Source organism: Aythya fuligula, chromosome Z, assembly GCF_009819795.1.
Source record: "Aythya fuligula isolate bAytFul2 chromosome Z, bAytFul2.pri, whole genome shotgun sequence".
In the NCBI taxonomy this organism is placed as follows: domain Eukaryota; kingdom Metazoa; phylum Chordata; class Aves; order Anseriformes; family Anatidae; genus Aythya; species Aythya fuligula.
In genome coordinates this window covers 14,926,842-14,952,465 of record NC_045593.1, presented here as the reverse complement: position 1 = coordinate 14,952,465, position 25,624 = coordinate 14,926,842, and the positions used below count along the sequence as shown (strand labels likewise).

The 25,624-nt window shown below is 39.2% G+C and overlaps 1 protein-coding gene across 1 annotated transcript; it reads left to right on the top strand.

Annotated features, from left to right (window-relative positions):
* On the top strand, positions 1-25,396 carry C6 (complement C6). Its single transcript, XM_032206460.1, has 18 exons — positions 1-64; positions 1,350-1,507; positions 2,232-2,388; positions 4,790-4,934; positions 5,611-5,752; positions 6,683-6,821; positions 9,459-9,659; positions 13,283-13,523; positions 14,554-14,676; positions 15,617-15,783; positions 16,006-16,231; positions 18,500-18,671; positions 19,600-19,711; positions 20,198-20,330; positions 21,313-21,504; positions 21,881-21,971; positions 22,896-23,137; positions 25,097-25,396. Exons 2-18 carry the CDS (start codon positions 1,350-1,352, stop codon positions 25,276-25,278), a joined length of 2,823 nt encoding a protein of 940 aa, XP_032062351.1. The 5' UTR covers positions 1-64; the 3' UTR covers positions 25,279-25,396.
* The last annotated feature ends 228 nt before the right edge of the window (positions 25,397-25,624 follow it).

The following is a 25,624-nucleotide window of genomic DNA, read 5'->3' as shown; positions in this document are numbered from 1 at the left end:
GTTGTAGGGCTTCTTCATCTCTCTTCTAAGTTGGCACTGTTGGTGTGAGGAGCCAGGAACCCAGGTAAGGAAAAAGATCTTCTACCTGCTCTCCTCTTGGTTCATTGGAAAGATTGTTGATTTCTCTGTATTCAGTTCTATTATACTCTGCTGATTATACTTAAATCTCTGAGAAGCTTTTTAATTGAATGACTGCATAAAAAGTGCAGAGTTCTCACTGCTACAGCTGCGTGGAGTTTTACTGGCTTTCTTTACTAAAGGAGGAAGCTATGTCTTTACTTCACAAAATTTATTTTTCTTAGCAAGATATAAAAGCCATAAGAGCATGTATTACACAGTTAAAAAAAAAAAAAAGAAAAGAAAAGAAACACTAAAGTAGAAAATGACTGCATGTTTCTTTTCAACATTTTCAAAATGCAATCTTTTAGAATATTGCTTTAAAATAAATAATTTTGTTTTTATATTTCTATTTTTGTTTGTTTGTTTTGAGACAAAACAATGTTATTATGTTCTGCTGTAACATCCTATAAAATATGGTATTGATTCAGTAACAGGATGAGGGGAAAAAGCTTTTGCATTTTTCAGCAAATAAACGGTTTGACTGGAAAACTATTTTCCAAGTCTACTAAATGTTATTCCTTCCCAGAGACTGTCTATAACCTTCTGTCTCTTCAAATAAATTTTGATTGACCACTGGAGTGAGAAATAGGCTAGCTGGTCTCTCTTCAGCTGTTGGTGAAGAATCTGGATGAGGTTTGAAAAGTGATGGTTTGCAGTTTCGACAGGCTATTCTAAACTAAGAACAATAAAAAAGATGAAGGAAGGATTCACTGCAGCAAAGCAGTTAGGCAAAGGGGGATCATAGACACATGAAAACAAATTGTTTATTGGCAATAGGTTGGGGCTAGTTAGTTTTAAGTTTCTGTTGTTTTACATGCTCTGTAGGAAAAATGGTCTCATGCTTTTATTTGAATTCCTAGAAAATATTTTTGAGAACACTCAAAAAAAAAAAAAAAAAAAAAAAAAAGAGCAGTAGCAGATCTTTGTCACATTCAATATGATTGATAAACAACTTCTTAAATAGAATTACCATGCAGTCGTGATTTGTATTCAATAAGTGAAAAACCCTTGATGAATAGCCTTTGACATCTTGTCTCTTCACGTACCACTAATTTATTTCATACCTTCTCATGTGTTATCACCAAATTCCTCGTACACTGCTTAGTAACTTTTTACTGTGAAAATGATTTATAGACCCTGCAAGTCAGAAGAGGCATGTCACTAAGATACAGGCATAGCTGTGAGTGCTACAGCTTACTGAGCTCTTGTTACCTGTCCGTGTGCTGTAGATGAACACCTCCACTATGGACAAGACTTTGCTATTGCATCTGATCCTCCTGAGCCTGGTGGTTGGCAGCAGCCAAGGGTGCTACTGTGAACATTACCCATGGGGGCCATGGTCCAGCTGTTCAAAAACCTGCAATTATGGCACACAGACAAGGCACAGGTAGGGCCAAATTGTCTTACTAGTTTTATGGTTCTACTTCTTGTCTTAAAAAAAAAAAATAAAATAAAATAAATCACTTTGGGGGAGAATGGACTGTGCCTGAAGCTCCAGCTTCTGTAATATGTTGGGAAAGAAAAGTTGTTTTATCTAAATGTTTAGCAGATTAGTGGATTTTAACTGCAAGGCTTAAAAATTACAAAACTGCCTGTAGAATCCTACAGGGCCTCCAAATGTACCTACTTCTGCCAAGATGCATAGTGAGGAAAGATCAGCCAGGTCCTATGATGGCCTTGCCAGCAATGGGCATTGAGCAACCAGACCCTGTGAACAAACAGGGCAGGTGTCCAGTGCACTGCAATGCTGTGGGAGGAGAGAGCTCCAGCATGGCGAGCCTACAGAAAGCTGCTCCTTGTACAAACAATTTTGCAATGACCACTAAATGTTCAGCAGCACCAAACTAGATGCAGTACAGGGGTATACTCTACACTTGCTGGAAATCCCTTCTTCAATCCTGGCTTTTTCTGTTGCCATTCTCTTGATGGGATGAAGTGAAATTTTCTGCTCTGTATATTCAAGGCATTGTTGAATTTTTTATTTCAATCAGCATTCCACAACTACCTATTGTCATTCAAGTTTTTATTGGGTTCAAAGCATTATCAGCCTTCATCCACAGTTTGAGAACATCTACATTCTGTTTCCTTCCTCTTTCAATTACATTTTTTAGGCAAATAAGAATGGATGAATATTATAACCAAAACTTCTGTGACCGGTTGTGCACAAAGATGGAATCTCGTGCTTGTAACCAGCAAACATGTCCTATCAACTGTCAACTTGGAGACTTTGGACCTTGGTCAGAATGTGACCCATGCATTAAAAAACAAGTAGGTAGAAAATGCATTATGTGGACTAATTACAATAAATTATACCTAAGAACCTTCTTTCTTTCAGATATTCAACTTCAAGAAAATTTGATCTGCAAAATGACAGTTTAAGTTAATATGGGCAACTGGTTATAAATTATAATAGTAGGAGCTGGAAGGAACAAGTTAAAATAAGTAAATTAAAACAGAAAGGAGCAATTCAGTAGTGTAAATCCATTCATGAGAAATTCCTTCAAAAGTGCCATTGTCATTATTAAAGATGAGTGAGTTTCCTACATAAAGGATAAATTAAGATAAAGGTTACATGTCTGTTTAAGCAGGACCAAATCATGTGATCTTTAAAATAGCATAGCATTTTATATGTTCTGAAGATGAAAAATAACTGGATCAAATTATGCATTGAAAAGAGTTAATTGGCAAATCCTAACCAGTACTGGCTAGAAATGCTATATCTTACACTGATGGTCAGGATCTGTCTGAGATTGCTGTCAAGAAATCCAGAGTACCATTTCTCCAAGCCTTTAGCCTACACAAAACTGGTGTGCTTAATATCTATAGAACAAAATGCTCCAGTGACCAAGTCCCTGGGCCTGCGTTTATTCCCTGATGGTAGAGTTAGGAATTAAGTGTATCTTCCCTGGCAGAGAGGGAAAGGGTGAAAGGGCAGGTTCAAGTAGGTTTCACCTAAAGAAACCAAGCCCTGTCAAATATAAGATTATAGGGAGTGGAGCACATTTTGTTTGGGGTAGTTATGTGGCTGGTGGATCTGAGCTTGAGGTTTACCATAAGAGTAGCTTTGAGTGTTCGCGCAGACATAGCCTACAGCTCTTCTGAAGCTTCGGAAATCCACACCTGAAGAGCAATAACAAAATGCCTGTTAGGTATCATAAGTATATCTTTACACATATACATGTATATACTTACCTTGATGCCAGTGCAGGACAAGAAAGACATGGTGTTGGGTGCTCATGAAGAAGCAGTTCTAGATTTGAGATGTGGATCACCCTGTGGGGTTCCCATCCTGCAGTCAGGATGGAGAGTGAGAACAGAATGGGTAGAAATGGTGGGAAACAGCAATTAAACTGCAAGCGTTGAAAATGCATATTGCTCTCATTCAAACTGATTTTTGTGATCAGTATCCTCTTGTTAAATTGTAGAGTTTCTTACCTACACATATGAGAAAGAATTGTTCATTTTTATTAACTTTAAATATTGACGCAAAGTATTAGTTGCTTTTTTTTTCTAAAAAAAAAAAAAAAAAAGTGCTTTTATGAGCTAATCTGTTTTTTTCATCCAAATTATAAAGATCACTGCTTCTGACCTTTATAAATATAAACAGCCATCAGAATAGAGAATGTGACCTCAAGATGAGTATGAAGACTAGTGTAAGCAGGCTCCCAGTGAATGGGAGGGGTAAAGAGGTTAAAGCGCACACAAAGAATATAATGAGTGCTATAGATCCCAAATGGAGTGCATGGAGTGGTTATCTTGTTTTTAGATGGTCTGGTGCTGCTCCATGCACCCTCCATTTATAGTCACTGAGTTACTGCTATTTCTTGAAGGTCATTCTGCATTGATTAGTTCAGGGTCCTTCCACAGAAACAGTAATTAAGTCTGGTTATCAAATGGGAAAAAAAGGAACTGGTTATCAAATGGGGAATAAATCCTACCCTTTTTTAGGGAAACAACAGTTCAGTCAGATGCAGATCAGTTTCACTAGCAGGCCACTGAAGTGGAATGAAAATCTGGCATTATTTTTCTAGCAGCCTTCAGCATCATTATTCTGCAAGTGGGGTTCTAATTTGGGGACAGAAAACCAAATGAGCTTGAGATTTTGCTCCCATATAAAAACTATAGAAACTCAAGAACAGTTTCTGTCCTGTCCAGTTCTCCCCAGAAAAGAGGTCCCATGAGTGGGGACCAAACCAGCTAGTTTTGGGATAAGGATACATGCTGTTGTCATGGTATTTCTATTTCAACAGAGGTGATAAAAACATGAAAAAAAACTCCACTAGCCTGTTCATACACAACTTCCTACCATACCTCCTTGACTGAATGTGCTGGAATTGTACTTTTCATTCCTGCTGTGATGTAGCTCATGTTGTCAAATGTTTCATTATTTGTGCTCTGCCATTGAGGCTCTCAATGTATTGGATTTCAGGTGCCTACGTGCCTTACCTGGGATGAGGATGTGGTAGGATGTAAGGGAAAAATCAACCAATGAATTTCGCCAGGTCTCTGATTTCAACGAAGTTTTAGCATCACAGAGACATGTGGCTCTGCCTGAGGGGCAAATCAGCTACAAAAGAGCTCAAACATTTAAAAAAAAAAAAAAAAAAAAAAAAAAAAAGTTTAATTTCTTCTGCCTTCCAAAAATGTTTTATTTTCTTCTGCCATCCAGTTTCGTGTTCGAACACTCTTGCGACCATCTCAGTTTGGGGGTCAGGCCTGCTCTGAGCAACTGGTGGATTCCCGCCCCTGCTTTCCAGCGAAAATCTGCAACATAGTGGAGGTCAACTGCAAGAATAAATTCCAGTGTGAAAGTGGTAATGATGGCTTCACAGATTAACTGCTGCATTATTCAATAGTAAATAAACTCTACTTGAGGGGAAAAAGAAAAAAGAAAAAAAAAATAATAAAATGATTTTCCTGCACAAATTCCAGGGAAAGGGGAAGGGAGAAATCTTTATTTGAGGATTTACATTTGTTAGTAGGAGCTTATGTTTGCAGTTTCTCCTGTAGCTAAAGGGAATGATTCACGGTAGTGCAATCTTTAGCTTGGGTTGTCAGCACAATCATGGCAGCTAGAAAGTATCACTGTTCCAATGACATATTTTTTTTGCACATTTTTTTTCCAACACAAACATATCCATACAGTTTGTCTGAACCCAAAATTGCACTATTTTTATTGAAACTGCAAAATGTTGGTATTTCTTACTTGCTTTGGTTTAAGTATACCTGACTAGGTTCTATAACTTTATCCTCATAACCTTTTGCTAAAACTTAACCTAAGCCTTGTGGCTTCAAGCAAGTCAAACTGGTAGAATAGAAACAACTACATTTATTGTAGTAATCTAGACTTTATACTGCTTTACTGTTAATTTCTGCTGCAAGCTTACACCTTTACTAGGGAAAGAAACTGCCTTTCTTTGAAATTCTTTGCATTCAGATGCAATGAATTTTCGCATAAGGATTATTGCTGCTGTTTGTTCTCTGATGCAGGTCGCTGCATTGCAAAAAAACTGGAATGCAATGGAGAAAATGACTGTGGGGACAACTCTGATGAAAGAAATTGTGGGAGGAAAAAGACAGTGTGTGGCAGAAGGTTTGAAAGCATCCCCAGCGTGCAATTAATAGGCAATGGGTAAGCCAGCTTTGCTTTTCATAAACATGAAATTGTTGCTGAGTAATTTACATAAACTAGATAATACCCAAATTCTCATGTGAGAGTATCTCCAAACACATAATGTCTCAAATTAAAACTAGCAAGAGATTACAAGAATGCAACCAAACTGTCAGGCTAGAATTTGTCTGCTGCATTTGTCAGTCCTATTCTGCACTGCTGCTGAGGAGCCATCAGAGAACGTTGCTGTCTGAGGGACCTTGCCTGCCCTCACAGCAACGGCAACATCACATGTTGGCAAATTCCAGCTCAGTTATGTTAAAGAACTTCAGAAATGTGAATGTTCCTCTGCAGATGTGTGACTGTGTGTGACACACCTCTCACAACACTAACCGTAATATCTTCCAGCCTACTAACAAAAGCAGTTGGACACTTAAACAAAGAATCACAGAATGGCTTGGGTTGGAAGAGACCTTAAAGATCATCTATTTCCAACCCCCTGCCATGGGCAGGGATGCCATGGACCATGTCCTAGGTCTTCTGGTTTTGAATGAACTTAGTGCACTCTGGAAATATCACTTGTGCTAGAAATGGAGAACTGCTTATTCATTTTTCTAGGCCATTTTTGACCTCTTTATTTGAGTAAAAGCAATTGTCTAGGGAAGTCTTACACTGACATTGGTGTTATCTGGAAGGTTAGGCAATACTGGAAATTATAAAACAGAATTGCTACTATAGCCTGGATGTGTGTTTTTTCAGGTGAAATCAATGTGAATTAGAAATTCTTTTAGATAAATTTCTTTCAAAACAGTAACATTATCTTTACACTCATATTCTCTCATTCAAGCATACAGTATCTTCAACACAGCTGTATTCCAATGAACAATCCAAGTTTATGTCTTCCTGACATTGCTTAATTGTTGTTTTTGTTTGTTTGTTTTTGTTTTTAAGATTTCACATTCTGTCAGGAGAGAGCCGAGGGGAAGTCCTTGGCAATTCATTCTATGGAGGAGAATGCAGAACTGTGAAGCGTAATGAGACAAGGATATTATATCGTATTCCTGCAAACCTGAAGGGTGTCAGCTTTCAGGTACTTTCTAGCAACAAATACTAGCTGAAACACCCTTGTCACAATTGTAGTCCAAGTTAAGTGCTGAAGTCTTAAGAAGTACTGCATGTTTTAAGGCAAGATTTCTCAATGTGGTAGGGCCTGAACATGCTTCTGGTGATGTGTAAAAATGGGATGAATTGAATGGTGTTGGGTGGCTTACTTGTGCCTTTCTGGTCTGCTTTTACCTACTGTGCCAGATATTTGACTCAATGTGATGGATTTAGGCTTTTCTCCTGCTTCTCATGACAAGCCTCTGTTGTGACTTGATACCAAGGGTCTTGATCCCAACCTGGACATAATCTAGCCAGAGGTTTGATCAAGTCCAAAACTCATTTCAGCATCACTGCTGTGTCCTTCTTGTACCAACAGCTCTCCGAGCTGCAGCTTCCCTTTCAGTCATCTGCAGCCTTGGGACAAGCTCCTCCTTGAGCAATTTCAGCCCCTCCATCCTGCTTGTTCCCCTTTCAACCCTTCCAACAAGCAGTGAGAAGAGGAGGCAGATACTAAATTTGGCAGGCAGAAAGACAAGAAACACATGGTCTGGGAAGGGGTTTTGCAGGAAAAGCCAAGGACAAAGAGGTGCTGGCTTATATTTTTTCCAAAATCCCTGAATCTGATTTTTAAATAATATATTTTAGATTTTTAGACACTGTTATTTAGAAAATAGTATGAATAATGTGGTTAGTGCACAACATCTGGCTGCATACATATGACAGGCTCTCTGAAGCAAGTAGCTACTGCGCTGAGAAGTAAGATATGCAGGACACAAAAAAAGGCTCAAGTAATGTGTGAAATCTGAACTGCTAATGTTTGTCACAACTGCTGTCAGATTTTATTACTAGTTTAAAAGAAGCAATTTAACAAAGGAGATCCATTTCATTCTTTTTCTTCATCAGAAACTTTAATGGGTTTGGCTATTCTTCTGTTTTGCTCAGTGATGAAAAATTACTACATGTAGAAATATTCAGTTGAGAAAACAAGTCTTCTTTTGCTGTGGTGGTTTCACACAGATGTTCAATTAAACTTTACCACATGGCTCTCTTACTCCTCCTCCTCAAAAGAAGGTGGAAAATATGATGGAAAAAAAAAATAAATCATGGGTTGAGATAAGGATAATTTAAATAAAGTGAAAAGAAAGAGGGAAAAAGAGAGAAGAAAAAAAAAAAGAAGAAAAAAAAAGAAGGAAGAAGAAGAAAAGTCCATGTGGAAGCAAAGAGAGTGAAAACAATTATTTGATGTTCAACTATGTCCCAGGAAGCAGGGTTTCAATACACATAGTGGTTGTTCATGAGGACAGATGTTTTCTTAACGAGAGTCCACTCTTCTCCTTTCCCAGCTTTTATTGATTTTTCTACAGCTTTTAGTGCTGAATGTGTCATCACACACTATGAAATATCCCTTGGTCCGTTCAGGTCATCTGTCCTCGTGATGTCCCCTCCCCACCTCTTGCCCACCCCCAGCCTGCTGGCTCTGGGGTTTTGAGGAGAGTCTTCTCAGCAATAGACACAACACTGGTGTGATACCAGTGCTGTTCTAGCTACAGGTGCAGAGCGCAGCGCTGTATGGGCTGCTGTAGGCAAACTGAAGTCCACTGCAGCCAGATCTGCCCACACCTCCTTAAAGTTGTGTGGTTAATGTTGTTATTAATGTCCATCAGCAAAAATGTTCAGTGTTTGTGACTCTCACTAGGTTTGCACCTCTATTTTTGAACATTTAGAACTGCCTTTGGTATAGAAAGGTCACGGGATCAGGCTTTCAACTCAGATGCATTTTCATGCAAAAGCATGTGACTTGTTGGAGAACAGAACTGGATCAGGGGGATGAACATCAGTGCTCAGGGTCCTTTGCAGCCCTGTTGGGGGAGCCTAAAAGGAAAAACTTGAATCCTTCTAACACCTGGAGATCCTGGGAGGGGTTTGCCCAAGTTTTGGGAAATTAGTTACTTCTGAACTGATGCTGAAGTCATCTTTGTGATACTGCTTTGCACAACATTACCACTGAGACTTACCAAGCTTATCTGGCAGGTTCATCCCCTGCTCCCCTTCCGCTATCCCTAGTTCATCGTGCAATATGGGTGCTCACACTGCAGGTGTGCTCTAAGACTCCCCCCTGGATTAAATGTTTTCATTCTTCTAGCAGACAATGAAGAAGAAACAAAAAAAAAAAGGCACCAAGTTCTTTGTGATGTACATTATAAAAGCCATGGGAATGGGACTTACTCCTAGTATCGAAGTAATATGTAGCTCTGAAAGTCTTTGAAAAGTGTGATGAAATATTTGTTGAAAATTATTCCTAAACTTCAGATCAGGGGAGCTAGGGAATTTTGTGAAAATTTTTTTGAAAGAAAGTGATACATGCTTTTTTTTTTTTTTTTTTTTTCTTGTAATGTACATAATTCTACTTATCCTTTATGTATCTCACCTATTAACTCAATTTATTATTATTATTAGTAGTAGTAGTAGTAGTATTTTCCTTTAAGGACAGCTTTTAGCTTATTGGCAAGTCTAAAAAACATCAGGCTTGTTTCTTCCAGAAAATGTCAAGAATTCATTGTTTAATAGGTTGGCTTGTTTCAAGTTATTTGGGCAAATCCAGTTTGCTTTACTGAATCTCCAGGTAACAAATGAAGAGGATGATGTAAAATCACATTTCTACAAAGATTTAACTCAGCTGAGTGACAATGATCAGCAAAGTAGTTCATCCGCTCATGATTCTCGAAAAGGATTTAGCATCCCAATACTATTCTCAAGAAAGAAACGGGTTCAAGTCACATCATCCTCTTCCTTCAAGAAAGCCATAAAAGCCTCACAAGAAAAGGTAATTGAATGTTGCCTTCAATTTCTTCCTTTCCTTGAGTTTCCACCTGCGTGTTTTGGAGAACTGAGCTATCAAAGGTCACTGTCCATTATCAAGGCACTGGCATTACATTTTACAAAACCGCTAGAATAACACATAAGGAAGGTCAGAAAACAAAATAGGTCAAAAAATAATATCTGAAATAATATACCAAGATAAAAGTTTCTAGGAATAGACAACCCTCTCCCATAAAATTCTACCCCTTTAGTGCAGAGGAATACTGTGGCATATTAGATGCACGTACTTCTAGAATTTAATGTCAGTAAAGGATCAAGTATTGCTTTGTTTACAATTCTGCCTGGCAGAGGCCATAGAACAGACCACAATTAAGGCTTGTTGAAACCCAAGAGTTGTAATAAAATTAGAACGCGTCTTTTACAAAAATACGAGTCTAAATTTTCTTCCTATGACAGAAACTTTATTGTGAACCTTGCTAACTTGTCCTAATTAGTAAGTAACCTGACTGCTTAAAAAGTTCAATATTTCTAGTCTGAATTAATCTGTACTAAAGTTCTGGCTACTGGAAACCTGTTTGCTTTCATTCCCATGTAGATACGTATATACAGATCAGGCTGCTCTTTTATAGAATTGGTAAGTTTATTTTGGTAGAGTAGTGTCTTCTTATTGAAGAACCCATCAGAACTAGATTAATTCAGAAATTATCAGATGTTCCTTTGAATAAAACTGTCATGAGGAAGGTTTCTTGGACTTACATTGGTTTTGACCATTGCAATTTCAGAAACCCACGTATCTGATATCTTAGAGCTGTTGGCTCTAGATGTAACAGGTTAAAATCCCACCTTAGTATGTCCATGGCAAGAGTTCAGACCTTGCCATGAATTTAGACCTATATTTTAAACTGTGTGCACATGGGCTTCACATAACCATCCCAGGATCTCAAGCTCAAGTGACTTGAAAGGTCTTGAACTTTTCCCTGTTAGAATAGATGAAATATGAAAACAATGCTTTAAAGTTTATATTTGTTTGCCATAATTCTTTTGCTAACCTGACCTTTAGGTCCTCCAGTATGCCACTTTGTCATGATCTCTCTGAGGTCTTCTGCTTATGTTAAGGTAACCATCTAGGGTGGTTCATCTTGCATATCTGTAGACAACAGCAGTTCTACAGAGATCTGCCTCTCAGATAGTTTCCTGCCTTTTGTATCAATGAAGAGAAACTGTGTGGATTTCTACATGAATGTGTGTTCACTGAATAGTGTCTTAATGGAGCTGTGGAGGGAGCCCAGGTGAACAGCTCCCACTCTTCTCTACTTCCTACCATACAGAAAGACCCTTACGGTGAGGCTGGAACATTATATTACATGCTTCACTATGAACTACTTTATTAATCTTGCCCTTCCTGCTGTATGCTGTTATTTTTATACATTGTTTTCTTCACTTTTTTTGTTACCAAATTCCTATGCTGTCTAATTTGTTGAACTCCATGTTGCTTCAAGATTGGGAAGAGAGTTCAGAAACTGGAACATCAGCACCTGCCTGATAGCATGTGCTCTGCAGTCAGTCAAAGTCACATGGGCCTTGAACCAGGCTTTGTGCCCATCCCCTTAGCTCAAGTTCCTAGTATTCTTGGCTGCAGTTAATTGAGTTTGATGGCTTGAACCACAATTCAAAAACTGAGGGCTGAAAGGTGCGAAGTCTTCCCTATCCTTGGAGATGTCAGGCATCATGGATGGGCATAATTCCATGGCAGCTGTGCTTAAAATGCTTGGAATTAAACATCACTTAATTAGCCAGTATATTCTGGTGAAACTCTACTTTGTTAGAAATTGTCCAATTAATTAAAACTACCAGTTTCAACATCAGCCCATCTCAGCTTGTGTTTGGCTGCTTTTTTTTTTTTTTTTTAATTGGAGTAGTTTTTATAGAATAAATTAACTATCTGAGTGTTTACACTTGATTTTGATCATTTCTTTTGGCTGAACATCTCTGGGAATTATACAGCACTATAGTTTGTATTAATAGCTGGTATTAATGGGTCAAGATAGCCACAGACACCAGGGGGTACCAGTATGTTTAGATGTGTGCCCAGAAATAACTGAAGACTTTGAAATCCAGTTTCCTGAATTTCTTCTATAATAGCTTCCAAGTTTGTTCAAGTCTCAGCGATTTAATACAGAAATCATGGAATAAGGTGAATTGCTAGTAAGAAAAGCACTTAAGATACTTTTAGTAGCAGAAAATGTAAATGTGAGATGTACACTAAGCAAAAATTCTCATTTGGTATGTGGAAGCATCTTATCCAACTGAGCATTTAGACTCAGTATTTGCCAAAATGGCCTGTAATTTTGTGCATAACTGAAATGTTAGCCACCACGGCTGAAAATTCAGGACCAGAACCCAAAGGAAGTCCTTTTCCTATAAATGGCATTACCACAAGGTATTTTAGGAGCTGAGTACAGTCTGGAAACTGTTACATACCCTATTTCTTCCATTCATGCAGCAGAAAGCTGAGCACCCTTAGCTTATCTTCCAGTGTGCAAATGAGATCACTGAAACGAATAGTGTAGAGGTGTGCATAGCTGAGAGCTGAGCTCCAGTTCATGTGTTTTGTTGATGAGTCCTGGCTGGATAAACTCGCTGTTTAGATGCAGCCTTGTGTCTTCTAAGCCAAGTGAGCTTGAAGACTGAAAGGGAGCAGAAAAAATGTACCAGAAGCAAAATTCAGCAGAAGAACCCATGTATCATTTTTTTATAATGATTTTTTCTATCTGTGTTACTCATTTGCTCCAGTTTCCCATCACTCCTTTTGCTCTTGATCTCTTTGCTCCAGCTTTTTATTATTATTATTATTATTATTATTATTATTGGTTCTCTTTGCCACTTTATAAATTTCTTCATTCAGTATTCTATTTCTCTCCTCTCTTTTTAGTTAAACTCCCACATTAACAACTTCTAGCATTGGAAAAAAAAAAAAAAAAAGGAATTAGCTGTCTCTAAACATGAGATTGCTCAATGTAAGAGGTGACATTTCCAGTTTCTGAACTTTTGCTTTTGCTTTTTTTTCTTCTCATATCATTCTCCAGCCCTTGCCTATTAACAGCCTGACACTTAAACTGAACGAGATCTTTATTCCTGTGGTTGTAGTTTTATCAGACTGATAAATAGTGTCTGAGATTTCATGGCAGTGAGGCACTACACAAAATACCCACTCAGGATTAGTTTCAAACAGCCCACAGATGTTTATAAACTGCAGCCTTTCCTCCTAGCTTTATGGGTGTCTTACCAATTTCAGGTTTATTTGTTACAGCAGGAATCATTTTACTGTTTTTCTAGTGCTTAGGAATTCTTATGTTGGAAAGTTATGTTTTCTAGTGCTTAAGAATTCTTATGTATACTCCCACACTGTAAAGCAGTAATGAGCATTGTCTTCAAGAACTTCACAGGGCTCTTGGGAACTCTATGGCTAGCTTGTGTTCATTTACTCATGGTTAAAGCAGCACAACAGACAGGATGAAATAATTCTTTCAGTGCAGTTCAGGACATACTCTTGGCCACTCTACTTTCTGCAGTTAACTGCCTATTAAGACTCTCCTTTTTTGTTTGTTTGTTTGTTTTTATTTCTAGAATTCCAACTTTGTTAGAGTCCATAAAGTCATCTCTGTTGCAAGCTTCACAATGAAAGAGTCAGATCTGCAGCTTTCAGATGTCTTTCTAAAAGCACTTAACCACCTGCCCCTGGAGTACAACTATGCTTTATACAGCAGAATATTTGATGACTTTGGCACTCATTACTACACCGCTGGGAAGATGGGTGGTTCCTATGACATTCTTTACCAGTACAGTTCAGATGAATTGAAGAACTCAGGTATGTAATCCTCAACAAGAAAATACAGTGATATATGTTTGCCAGCTTTTCTTATCACTGTTTGGTTTTAGGACTTACACCACATAGCAAACTCAACAAAAATCCTTTAGGCTTTCACAGACACAGGAATTATCCACTCTGCCCAAATATAAGGCAAGAAAATTTTTTCCATGTTTTATTTTGAAAAGTCCAAGATTTTCCTTCCTCGGTAAACATCACTGTGTTCAGGGACGCCTCTTAAGACCTTCAGATCAAGGTCCTGTGACACTAGGAAGAGATATTCCAACATACCCCAGTGTGGGACAGAGGTCCAAGAGACATAAGTACTATTTTCTGAGCTGCAGTCATTAAAGCTATAGATATTGATTAAAAATGAGTCTGAAACTGTTCCCATGTCAAAATGAAAAAACAACACTATAGAAGTGGAAATCTAAGGTTAAAAGCTGTGAAACCTAACACCATCACTGTAACTTGTATAGATACAGGAGGATACCTGAATGATGTGGTATAACTCAGTGCAATGTTGTTTGCACCTAGGAAGTGGGCACCTGCAGCAGTGATGACCGATTAGTGCCCTATGCCCAAAGTGCTGCAGGAACAGGGACAGCCTTTTGCCACGACCTCAGAGAAAGGTTTGTTGTTCCCACCACCTCTAACTTCTGCAAAGCAGCACCTTGGGAGAGTGTGGTTGGGCTGTGAACAACAAAGGATTGTTCTGCAGTGTACCAGTAGCAAGAAGGAGTGTCAGATACCACAAAAGAGGTGACATGGGAGAAATACCCAGACAGGAATGGGAGAAGGACTTTGGAAGAGGGTGAACATGGCCTGATGGGACTAGGGAGATGAGGAGCAGAAGAGCCACTGGCAGTGGGGTCAGTGGTGCATGAGGAGCTTGAGTGAAGAACAGAAGTCAGAAAGAAACTAGTGAGCAGGGAGACCTGTGGTGACTCAACTTGATGGTGAGACTTAGGGCATGATGTGGTCATGTAACACAGTTAGGGTCATACAGCTGCTGCTCTGGTATTTCTAGGTCTGTCAGAGGATGAATCAATGGACTGTATCCGAACAGAAACATCGTGGCGTGTGCTCTTCATAAAGAAGAAGAAAGTCAGTAACAGATGCATCACAAACAAGATGACTGTGAAACATGAAGGTGACTGTGCTGATAACAGGGCTGTTATCCTGTTAGTTACTTTGAGAGATACCACCCCCCTCAACAAGGCACCCCAGGTGACCTCCCAGCTTTGAATTAGCAATGCTCTTCTACAACTGTCAGAGAAACCAGTGTTTCACTGTTTTCCTGAAGCAAGCATCAGAAACATCTTGCTAGCAAAAGAAATTATGATGTAGGAGTGCTCATCCTCTGCTCTGGAGCACTGTCACTTGAGATCCAGTGTCACTGGCTCTTCCCAGCAGTCATGGATCTGACAAACATCTCCCATGAGAGGGATCTGACAAACATTCCCCATGGCCCCAGAGCCAGGTGTGCCAAAGTGGGAAGTGGGCACAACTAGAAACATGATCGCAGCCAAGTCCCTGATCTTCTCTAGGGGTTGTTCAGGGTTGCGGAGATAGTTGGGCAATAATAATGTTCCTTGCCCTTCCCCTCCCACCTTCCTCATGCAAGGCAGACACCTAGATGTGGGAATGTGTCTCAAACTGCAGACAGCTGGTGCAATTTCTGCAAGAATGGAAAGAGTCACATTCTGCATCACTAAAAAGGATTTCCTAACCTCCACAGTTTTTGCACTCTTTCTATGATCAATCCAGTTACCCAGACATTTACTTCTGGGACTAAAGAGCCTGCCTAGAGAAGCCTGCTGTATCCCATGCAATTTACACAAGTCTTCTGTATGGTTATATCTCTGTGGTGAGAGTCTTGCACATCCTTCTCTGGCAAAATATGACACACCACTGAACAGAACAAGGATTTTTATGAGTTTAGACTCCTTTCTTCCAAGGATAACTTTGTAAAATTAAAGACAATATATTCCTTTCTATCCTTTCTAACACTTTTTGTTGTAATGTTGATGTTACATCCACTTTCTCTGAAAGCCTTTTTCTGACAGTTCTGTGCTGAAATCTCCTTTCAGGTTCCATTCTGCAGTCAGCTGAACAGTCGATCTCTCTGGTCAAAGGTGGCAGGTCAGAATTTGCTGCAGCTCTGGCCTGGGAGAAAAAGGGATCTTTTCCAGGGCACCCAGTCTTCACAACATGGCTGGAATCAACAAAGGACAATCCCATAGTGATTGACTTTGAGGTAAGAAAAACACTGATTTTTCAAAGAGATATGCAGATGTTTCCTGCCTTTTAAATCAGGATGATGCTGTGTGTGATATGAATTATATGTTCACACACTTCTGGGCATGATATAAAAAATAGTGTGTGCTTTCCTTTGTCATGTATGACAAAGGAAATGTATGACAAGGTATGGCACATAGCTAAACTGAAGGTAAATGCTAACTGGCTAGCTGTTTTACAGGTGTCATCCATTGTGGACCTGGTGAAGAATGTGCCGTGTGCCGTGACCAGGCGCCACAACCTCAGGAGAGCCCTGAGGGACTATGCAGCCAGGTTTGACCCGTGCCAGTGTGCCCCATGCCCCAACAACGGCAAGCCCGTGCTTTCTGGGACGGAGTGCCTCTGTGTGTGCCAGGCTGGCACCTACGGCAAGAACTGTGAGATCCGTGCTCCGGGTTATGATTCAGGTGTGTGGAGAGATACTGCCATTGATACGTGTCTGGCCAGGCCCAGAGAGAGGTGGTGAATGAAGTGAAATCCAGCTGGCTGGCTGGATCCAGCTGGTCACCGGTGGTGTTCCCCAGGGACCAGTGTTGGGGCCCATCCTCTTTAATACCTTTATTGATGATTTGGGCGAGGGAATCGAGTGCACTCTCAGTAAGTTTGCAGACAACTCCAAACTGGGGGGTAGTGTTGATCTGCCAGGGGGCAGGAAGGCCCTGCAGAGGAACCTGGACAGGTTGGATCAATGGGCAGAGGCCAGTGGGATGAGGTTCACATGGCTAAGTGCTGGGTTATGCACTTTGGTCACAACAACCCCGTGCAACGTTACAGGCTTGGGGCAGAGTGGCTGGAAAGCTGTGCAGAGGAAAAGGCTCTGGGGGTATTGGTTGATGTTCACCTGAACATGAGCCAGCAGTGTGCCCAGGTGGCCAAAAAGGCCCATGGCATCCTGACTTGGATCAGGAATAGTGCAGCCAGCAGGACCAGGGAGGTGATCAAAACCTGAATGATTTTAGAAATGTGTTTATAAATTTATACATGCAATTATTTGCAAAATAATAAATGCATCTATTGATAAACAACTCAAATGTAGCATATAAGTGTTTCATGCAATTGCCATCTAATACCTGAACCTTTCTGTCCCTTGTTATTTCAAAATCATGTTTCCAATGCCTATCAAAAATTATTTTTCTTAATACAATGTTATGTAGGCCTGAATTTAGAATAACTGAGAAGCTCTTGCCACCAGAGCTGAGACCATTGCAGAAATGTTGAAGGATTCACCCTAAAACAGCCTGTCCTGCTTCTCTCTGGGCTGCTCTTTTCATGGTTCTCAGACTCTGTAGGCAGGACATGACAACCTAAAACCTCAGTGATGTTATCTGTTGGATAGCACACACAGAAGACAGCTGGAGTTTAGCAAGATATTAGGATAAGCATTGGTTTGTTCATTTTCCCTCTAAAACTCCAGGAAGTCTTTGGCCAGGGAAGCATCAGCCAGGTGGGGGAAGAACTGGTCACAGCTGCACTCTGTGACAGGTCTTTGATGTTGTTAACTTTTTTTATCCTTATCATATTTTTCCAAAACACACATGATATCATAAATTCCCATCATACCTTTTACCTGAAAATCCCTTGGCTATTTTGTCAAAGATAAATCTGATATAACCTTTCCTTACTAAATCCATGGCACTTCTTATCCTATGGTGATGGTCAGAAAGTATAAAAATATAGGGAGGATTAAAAATAGAAAAAAAAAAAATCATAATGAATAGGCAGAGCTCATCGAAGAAATTGCAAGACATGTTAAAATATTCCTTAGCTACATTAATAAGATAATAGGAAATTAGTTGTTTAGCAATAAGACTGAAAATGAGATCAAAGATAATTGATGGACACATTAATAAACTCATTCGTTAGTTTTCCTATAGCCTATTATGCTTAAGACAAAATAGCTGATGGATATAAGATTTTTTTATTACAGTGTGGGAGGAAAAATCAGTTTAAAATGTCTTAAGGATAGGGATCATAATCATTATTCTCAAAAATAATAAAGAACAATTTCACACAAAAGCAGTTTTTGAATGATTTTGACACTAATGGCATGCATATAGAAAAAAGAAGAGACTTTCAGTATATTATTATTACTATTGTTACTGTTATTATTATTATTGTAATACAGAACCAAAAGAGGACAGAAGGAAAAGAAAGTGATACAGGCAACTATAGACCTCAGAAAGAAAAGAACAATTTAAGGTATGCAGTTATAGATATGAATGTAGATAATATATATTATGCAGAAAAGATATAATGTGTAAATAAAAATCCTTATATAATCCTTCATGATGGCACAGACAAAATACCCTGGTGGGTAAAAAAAGACAGTAGTGTTTTAATTTAGCTTGTGTGGGAGGTAGACTTGGGGTTTAGACTTGGTGTTAGAACTCATATCTAATTTGATAGCTCATCATTTCATGGGTTATCTGAAATGGTAGTTGGTACCATGAAAACTCAAATATCTCTGTGTGCAATAGAAGTAGAAAATAAGCTGCTTCTGGGTTTAAATGTGATTTGCAAACAAAACTGAAAGGGAAGGTGTGTTTTAGGCTCTTATGAAACACCTGGAATTTAGCTGAGTCCCCTGGAAATGGCTATCATGAATTTACCCTCATATGTGAACTAAGTATGATACAGATTTATCAAAAGACGGGATTTTCTTTTATTTCTTGCAGATGCTGTAGATGGCCGCTGGAGTTGCTGGTCTGAATGGAGCCCATGTGACACTTCCTTCAAGAGAAGAAGGACCCGGGAGTGTAATAACCCATCCCCGATGAATGGTGGAAAGCCCTGCAAGGGTGAACAGGAAGAAGAGGAGGACTGTCATGTCTCTGTGTTCATGGACAAGTAAGGAGATGGTAGATCAAAAGACCTCTGTAGTCGTAAGGCAGAGTTACAGAGCCCTCCAGGGCAATTTTGTGACTACTAGGGAGAAAGGAGACAGGCAGATCTCCTGTGTGAACATCTGTGGGAGGAGCTGAGAGAAGGAAATATTTGAAAATCATTACAGTTTGCTTCAGGTTTGGATTTATTCATTGTTTATTCATAGAAAATGGCTGATCGGTTACATACTAAAGTATGACTGTAGCTCTCTTAAGCTATTTTGTATGACTTCCTGTCCAAAGTCATTGAGAATTCATCTACTTCCACTCATGGGAGTTTGCAGTTTTTTTGTTTTTTGTTTTTGTTTTTTTAAATACCACATTCTCTTCTCTTAGAAGTTTAGGTCTGAGCTCAATGCCTCAGAGAATTCCACTGAAACTACCAAATTTTTCATATTCCTGCTTTGATTGTGCCCGATATACCAGTTTTGCAAGTTCTCTACTTGAAATCATAACTCTAGCCTCAAAAGTTGCTGTATTTCTTACCTCTTCAAGAACAAGACTTTGTACGGGTTCATTTTCTCTCTTGGAAAAAAATTTAAAAAAAAAGGCAGAATGAGAAAATGAGTCAGGTTTTTCATCATCCTTGCTGTAATGACTACAGAGGAGATTCTGGAGCAGACAGGAGAGGATGAAAAGCAATGGACTGTGTGATTCTTTTTTACTCATCTCAGACACCAAGCTTTACAGCTCTACACTGATAGAAACCAGCCTCCTTTAACCATTGTCTGATAGCACCAGTTGGGTTATGACCATGCTATCTGCTCTGTAGTTGCTGTTGTTTTTACAGGGAAAATACTCTGAGCATTCCTGTCCAAAGCTTCTGACATTCTGCCATTTTTTCTAGGTGACTGCTTAAAATGTATTCTTAACAGCATTTTTTTACTTTTTAGAGGGGCTCCCTGTATTAATGATGATGAGGCAAGAAGAGAAGAGGATATCATAACTGGTGAACCTGAGTCTGGATGCTCCAGGCCAGACCCACCAGAAAATGGATTTATAAGGGTGAGAATAAAAGATGGAAGGAAAATGCAGTAGTTGCAGAGCTGTCAAATTTTACAGTTTTAATTTAATTTAATTTATTATAGTTTTACTTAGTTAGTTAGTTGTTTGTTTTTTGTTTGTTTGTTTTGTTTTGTTTTTGTTTTGTTTTTTTTTTACATAGTGTGCTAGTGAGCATGTTGTATACATGCTGTGTTGTGGGACTGCAGTTCACCAGGGTCCACTATCAACTGAACCAAAGGCAACGTGAAATCCATTTCAAACAGTGAATACTAAGAATACTTCTTTTGTAACCATGGCATTAATTAGTGTAGCCAGACAAACATTCTTTAGGTGAATGGATGCCTCCTGTTTCAGAGAAGGAAAAGCAAGCACATATTGTCATTGTTTCTTTTGGCAATGTCTATTTTTATTACTGCAGATTATATTTTTTTTTTTTTTAATTTTTAAATACTGTGGGCTTTTTACTTTGTTTGTTTGTTCTGGTAGAATGAAAAGAACCTGTATGATGTTGGGGAAGAAGCTGAAATTGCCTGTGTGAGTGGTCATGTTCTCAGTGGCTATCAGTTCCTTCGGTGTCTGCCTGATCAAACCTGGACACAACAAGTAGTTGAATGCCAACGTAAGAAATAGAAAAGTAACTTGTCCCTGCAACAAAACAGGTGGAAGAAATATATACAACATTTGTTTTAACAAGAGAATCTGTAATGATATCTGAAGAGGTAGCATTTTAAGAAGGTATTTTAATCATTCACACTAGACTTGGCAAAAACCTGCTGAGTCACTACATCATTCCTCTTCAATTCAAAAGTGTTGCTGTTATGTGCCTTGTAAGAATATTGCAACATTAACTGCTTCAGAAAACACTCAGATGTTGCAAGGTCCTTCTCTCATCTAGATTTAAGTATCTTTGAGAGGACTCATCTCCTGTTTCCAGACTTTCATAGATAATCTTTAAGTTTGACAGTTATGCTGAAGAAAGTGTTCTTGAAGGAACCTTACTATCACTTTTTATATTACATGGATGATGTTTCTAAATCACCTTTACACTGCCTTTAAAATCCCCACAATAAATCAAGGCCTTGAAGTATTTACAGTCCAGTCAACAGTTATGGGTCAGAACTGAGCTGATCTTGTTAAATGGAGAGGTTCCAACAGCTTGCTGGAACTCAGTGTAATTTGATTATTTAGTGTTCATTTTATCAAAATAATTTCCCTGAATATACTTATGAGTTTTCTAATGCCATTCATTTTAATTATTTTGTTTATAACTTCATTTATTAAAAAAAAAGAAAAAAAAATGCTGTAAATGTCAGCCTTATTTTTAACAAACTTTAAAATTAAATTACTCTTACTGGCATATATTAGAAATTCATTGTAATTATTCAGTTATTGATTGAAAAGTATTTTTACAAAATACACTGACATGACAGTGCACTGAAATTTTCTAGACTTAATTATGATAAATATTAGTTTGGAATGTCAGTCAGCTGTTAAGTGTTATTGTGAGTGCCTTCATGGCTCTTCAACTGAGGCATTATGACTTGCTGTAAACATCCCTACACCATGAAAACAACAAGATTTTTTTTTCCTGTTTATTACAGCCGCATTATGCCTCAGGCCACCAATATCTGACAGTGTCACAATTTCCCCATTTAAGCAACACTATGACATTGGTGAAACCATGAGGCTAAGCTGCCAAGCTGGGTTTATAGTCACTGGTCAACAACAGTACACTTGTGGAAAAGACCTGTCGTGGATCCCACCTGTTTTGAGACATATTACATGTGAAAAAGGTTAGTATCTCTGCAAATGCATTATCCACAGCATGGTTTATTATAGCTAGCTAGAACTAGGAAGTAACTGGCTGTTTTTTTTAAAGTATAGCAACTCTTCGTTAATTTTGCTTTTACTTTTTTTCAAAATAACACTAAATTATTACAACACTGAATTGTTATTTGCAGTGTACTGTACACTTTAATCATGAAGCTGAGATGTTGACACTATTATTGGAAAAAAAAAAAAAAAAAACAGTTGTATTAACATGGCTTTGTGAAAGTAAAGTAGGAGAATTCATTCTGTTGAAACATCTTGTTCAAGTTTTTGCAGCGATTCTTGCAAAGAGCTTTGTTTCACTTTGCTGCTAGTTACAAGAATTCTCCCTTGTTTCAGACGAACAAACTAAGATTAGAGGGTTTTGCGATCCAGGTCAAAAACAGGTTGGATCTGAGTGTGTTTGTATGTCTCCAGAAGAGGACTGTGGGTAAGTTAAGTGCTTTCATTAGAAATATAAAAGTCACCGTTTCCCCAGTGACAGACAGAGTCCATTGTGAGCACAAAACAAAAAGTAGCAAAAGGCAACAGCAAACTCAAGGTTACTGGTCTCTGTTCAGATACTAGCCAGTTATGCCTCTATATTCAAATTACAGCCCTCTTTATAGGTCTGTGAAATAAATGCACAGTGACATTAACCTAATGTCACACCATGGTGTGTCCTTTTACTCTGTTGCCACTGTCACCTGCTACTGGAAATTCCCACTCTTTCTTTTCTTCCTTTTTTTTTCCTTCAACTTCCTAGGCACTGTCATCACCTCCCTGTAATGGGTCTTACTCCTTGTGCTTTAAATTCACACTTTTCAGATGAACATGCTGCCAAATACATTGCATATTTCAGACTTCAAAATCATATAAAACACGTAAAACTTGGATTTACTGTCTCTCACAGAACACAATCTGCACAGACCTTTGAGCCTTTAAGTTAATAGAGGGTTATCCTGGAGGATTTTTAGTAAATGACTGGCCAGAGTGGAGGTCATGTGGGGCTGGAGATGGAAAGAAGAACATGTATTGAATATGAGCTGGGCTACTATCAGGCTGAGAACACAGGGTCTGTGGAAGTATCCCGTGCCTTGAGGAGGCAACAGCAACTCCTGTTTTCTTGTGCAGGAATGTCTTTCACTTCCTATCTCTTGGATGGGATCAAAACTTCCCCACCTCACAGCACTATGCTGTATCAGGGGCTTCCCAAGGTCCACATACTGCAGTAGCTGGGATAGCCTTAAGTCTTTAGACAGATACCCAGCTTGGCCATGTTTTTTCTGTGTTTCATCATATGCTGGTGGAGTGTTTAGAAGCATGGACTTGTTCTACAGCCTGCTAAAATAATTTTTCTTTTTTCTTGGGGTAGCCACTACTCAGAAGACATCTGTGTACTACATGCTGTTTCTGAACAGAACGTGACAAAGTCCAGCTGTCAATATTCAGCTGAAATGTGCCTTGGAGAGCAGTCATTTCATTTCTTGCATGCTGGCCCTTGCCTTGGTAATACCAACATACGCTGGGCTATTGAAAGGGCAAAGCTCTCCACAAACAGCATGAAGAAAGTGCCCTGCGGCTATGACACCTGCTATGACTGGGAGTACTGTCCAGGTATGGCTTCTGAATGATGGCATTTATCCCAGCCCTTAGGCACTGAAAATAAAACATGCTGGCTCCTTCACTGCTCTAAGGAGAGAATTTACAGGCATTGCAGTCTATTTCACCAGTTTATGGTGAGAAGAGTATGGAAGTGTGGTCAGTCCCATGTCCCTGCTAATGTGTTACAACTGGGTATGTGCCTTTTCCCTTAGGCACAAGTGGTGTAGTGTTGCCACTTTCCATTAGTAAGCGACAAAAGGAACTTGAAGATTAAGGGAACTTAATCTGTAATCACAGAGATGTAATCAGCAATTTTATCACCTATTCCCTGTGAGGCTACTAAAATCATCGTTTTGTGCTTCAGGAGTAAACCTGAGCCACACCCTCTATACCATATAATTAGATTATAAAATTAAATAATAAAATTACTTAGCAAGACAGGGGCCATCAGTCTTAATGGGTTTTTAATGGTAAAAATTGCAAATACCCATACATGAAAGCTGTGTTTATTAGGAGTTTTAATGAACTAGCTAAGCTGTTTGGTGAAACTCCTAAAAGGATTATTTTATAAACACTGTTGTGCAACTTGGCTATTTACTTTGTAACTGGGTGATAAGAGCAGTGGGTTTTCCTGTAAATGTCTGAGGTGCTGGCTGGCTCCACGCATATCACATGCCTGCCAGGAAAAGTCTGAGTGGCAGCCACGCTCATTCCTCCACTTGCTTCCAGAGACAAACACGATCTCTATCACACCTTGACTGCTCACAAAAAAAAAAAAAAAAAAAAAATCAGCAGTGAGAAGCAATCTTAAAACCCCATTTTGCAAAATTATTTATGCAGCACAGGATTTGAAGTAGGTGGCTTAAAAGTACTGCACAAAATATTGCTCCTTGTGGGGCTGAAGCTGTGGTCAGGACCAGGTGTGCCCCTCAAGGGGCACAGTGTTGTGGAGCCTCCAGGCACTTCAGGCTCCTGGGTAGGTGGCTATAATTTAAAAAAGCATTGGTTTTATTTCTTCCAGAACCTGTAAGAAGTCTAGATCTGTTCCCACTGTGAAATTGGCTTAAGGCTGGATCCTGTAGCATTACCTCAGTGGTTTTGTTGTTTGTTTTGTTGTTTGTTTTTTTCAAAGACTCACATAGAAGTGCTGTTCAGCAAGCAAAAATGATGGTGAGCAAGAGTACCAGGAGAAAAAATACATTGAGTATTTTATATAAGCTTTCATTGGGGTACTCATGAGGTTGGAACTGGACTCTCCTCCTCACTGTCTTCACGAAAGTCTTCTTTCCCATGAATATGCACAAACATTTAGGAAAAAGAAGTTTTGATGTTCCTGAGAATGAGTAGTTGGTATCAACACAGAGGCAGAAAATACTTCAGTATCATATGAAAGCAGCTAAACTGAGGAAAATGCATGTTTTTCATGTTTTAAAGTAGGAAAGGCAGAAACTTGGTTTCCTGCCTAGGGAATTTCTGGGAAAGAATATAAAGAGTCAGAATCTGATTAGATCAGAAATGGGTAATGAAATAACCGGCAGGACTGAGTTTACCACAGGCCAGCAGCAGGTAGCTTAACATTCATAAAGGGAGCTGTAATGAAATAGGAGCTGACACAATACGGACCTTAAGACTCCATTTCACAGCAACATTGTGTGCAAAGATAATTGGGAACAGAAAGTAAACTTAATATCTTTTTGTTTAGAATAAAGGTCAGGGAAAACCAGTGGATAAAAATAGTTAGATAGTTCATTTCTGCTCCTGTATAGGCCACTGCTGCAAAACCTGGTATTTAAAACTTCTTTTTACTCTACTCCTGATACCCTATCACCTAGTGCATGCACTATAGGCCCTTCAGCTAAGGTATCAATCTGCAATAGCATTGTTCCCTGTTGGTTTCTGAAATGTTGTCACGGTATAAAATGTTTTCAGTTATGACGTTTGCAGCTAAATCTCCAACACATTCATTCCTAGAGACACAGACCCAGTGCTCCTGCCTGATGCCTTACCAGTGTCCCAAAGAAGACAGACGGCTTCACTGCATCCAGATGGAGTCAACAGGGAGAAGGAGGACAGTTGGTTATTGCATGCTGGCAGCCATGAAGTGCTCTGGCATCAAACTGGAGGTGCTGGAGGAGGGGAGCTGCCGGGGGTAAACTGACAGTTCTCCTGGTGGCCACCACCACCATCCCACTATGCATGGGCTAAACCACATTGGGGAAAACTTGACTAGTTATGAAAGGACAAATAGATCTAAAAGGATGCAAAAAAAGATAGAGCTCATTTAGTGGGAAAATGGTGGCAGTGGGTTTTTTATTTCATGAAGATGATGTGGGGTTTGAGATATGGGGATACTGCTCTCACTGTCATTAACTCTGCATGGGTAGAGGGAGGCAAGTGAGAGATGGGCACAGAAGAAGGGGAATGCTGCCTCTCATTTCCCTGGTGCTGGATTAGACTTCCTTTCCTCAGCCATTTGTTGCTCCCTCTCTGCACTGGTGA

Bases quoted from the DNA above. Each gene is read 5' to 3' on its own strand.
- C6 (XM_032206460.1), top strand. From the start codon at position 1,350: ATGAACACCTCCACTATGGACAAGACTTTGCTATTGCATCTGATCCTC. The intron at 2,389-4,789 runs GTAGGTAGAAAA...TCTGCCATCCAG, and splicing joins ACCCATGCATTAAAAAACAA to TTTCGTGTTCGAACACTCTT. The intron at 18,672-19,599 runs GTAAGGAGATGG...TTTACTTTTTAG, and splicing joins GTCTCTGTGTTCATGGACAA to AGGGGCTCCCTGTATTAATG.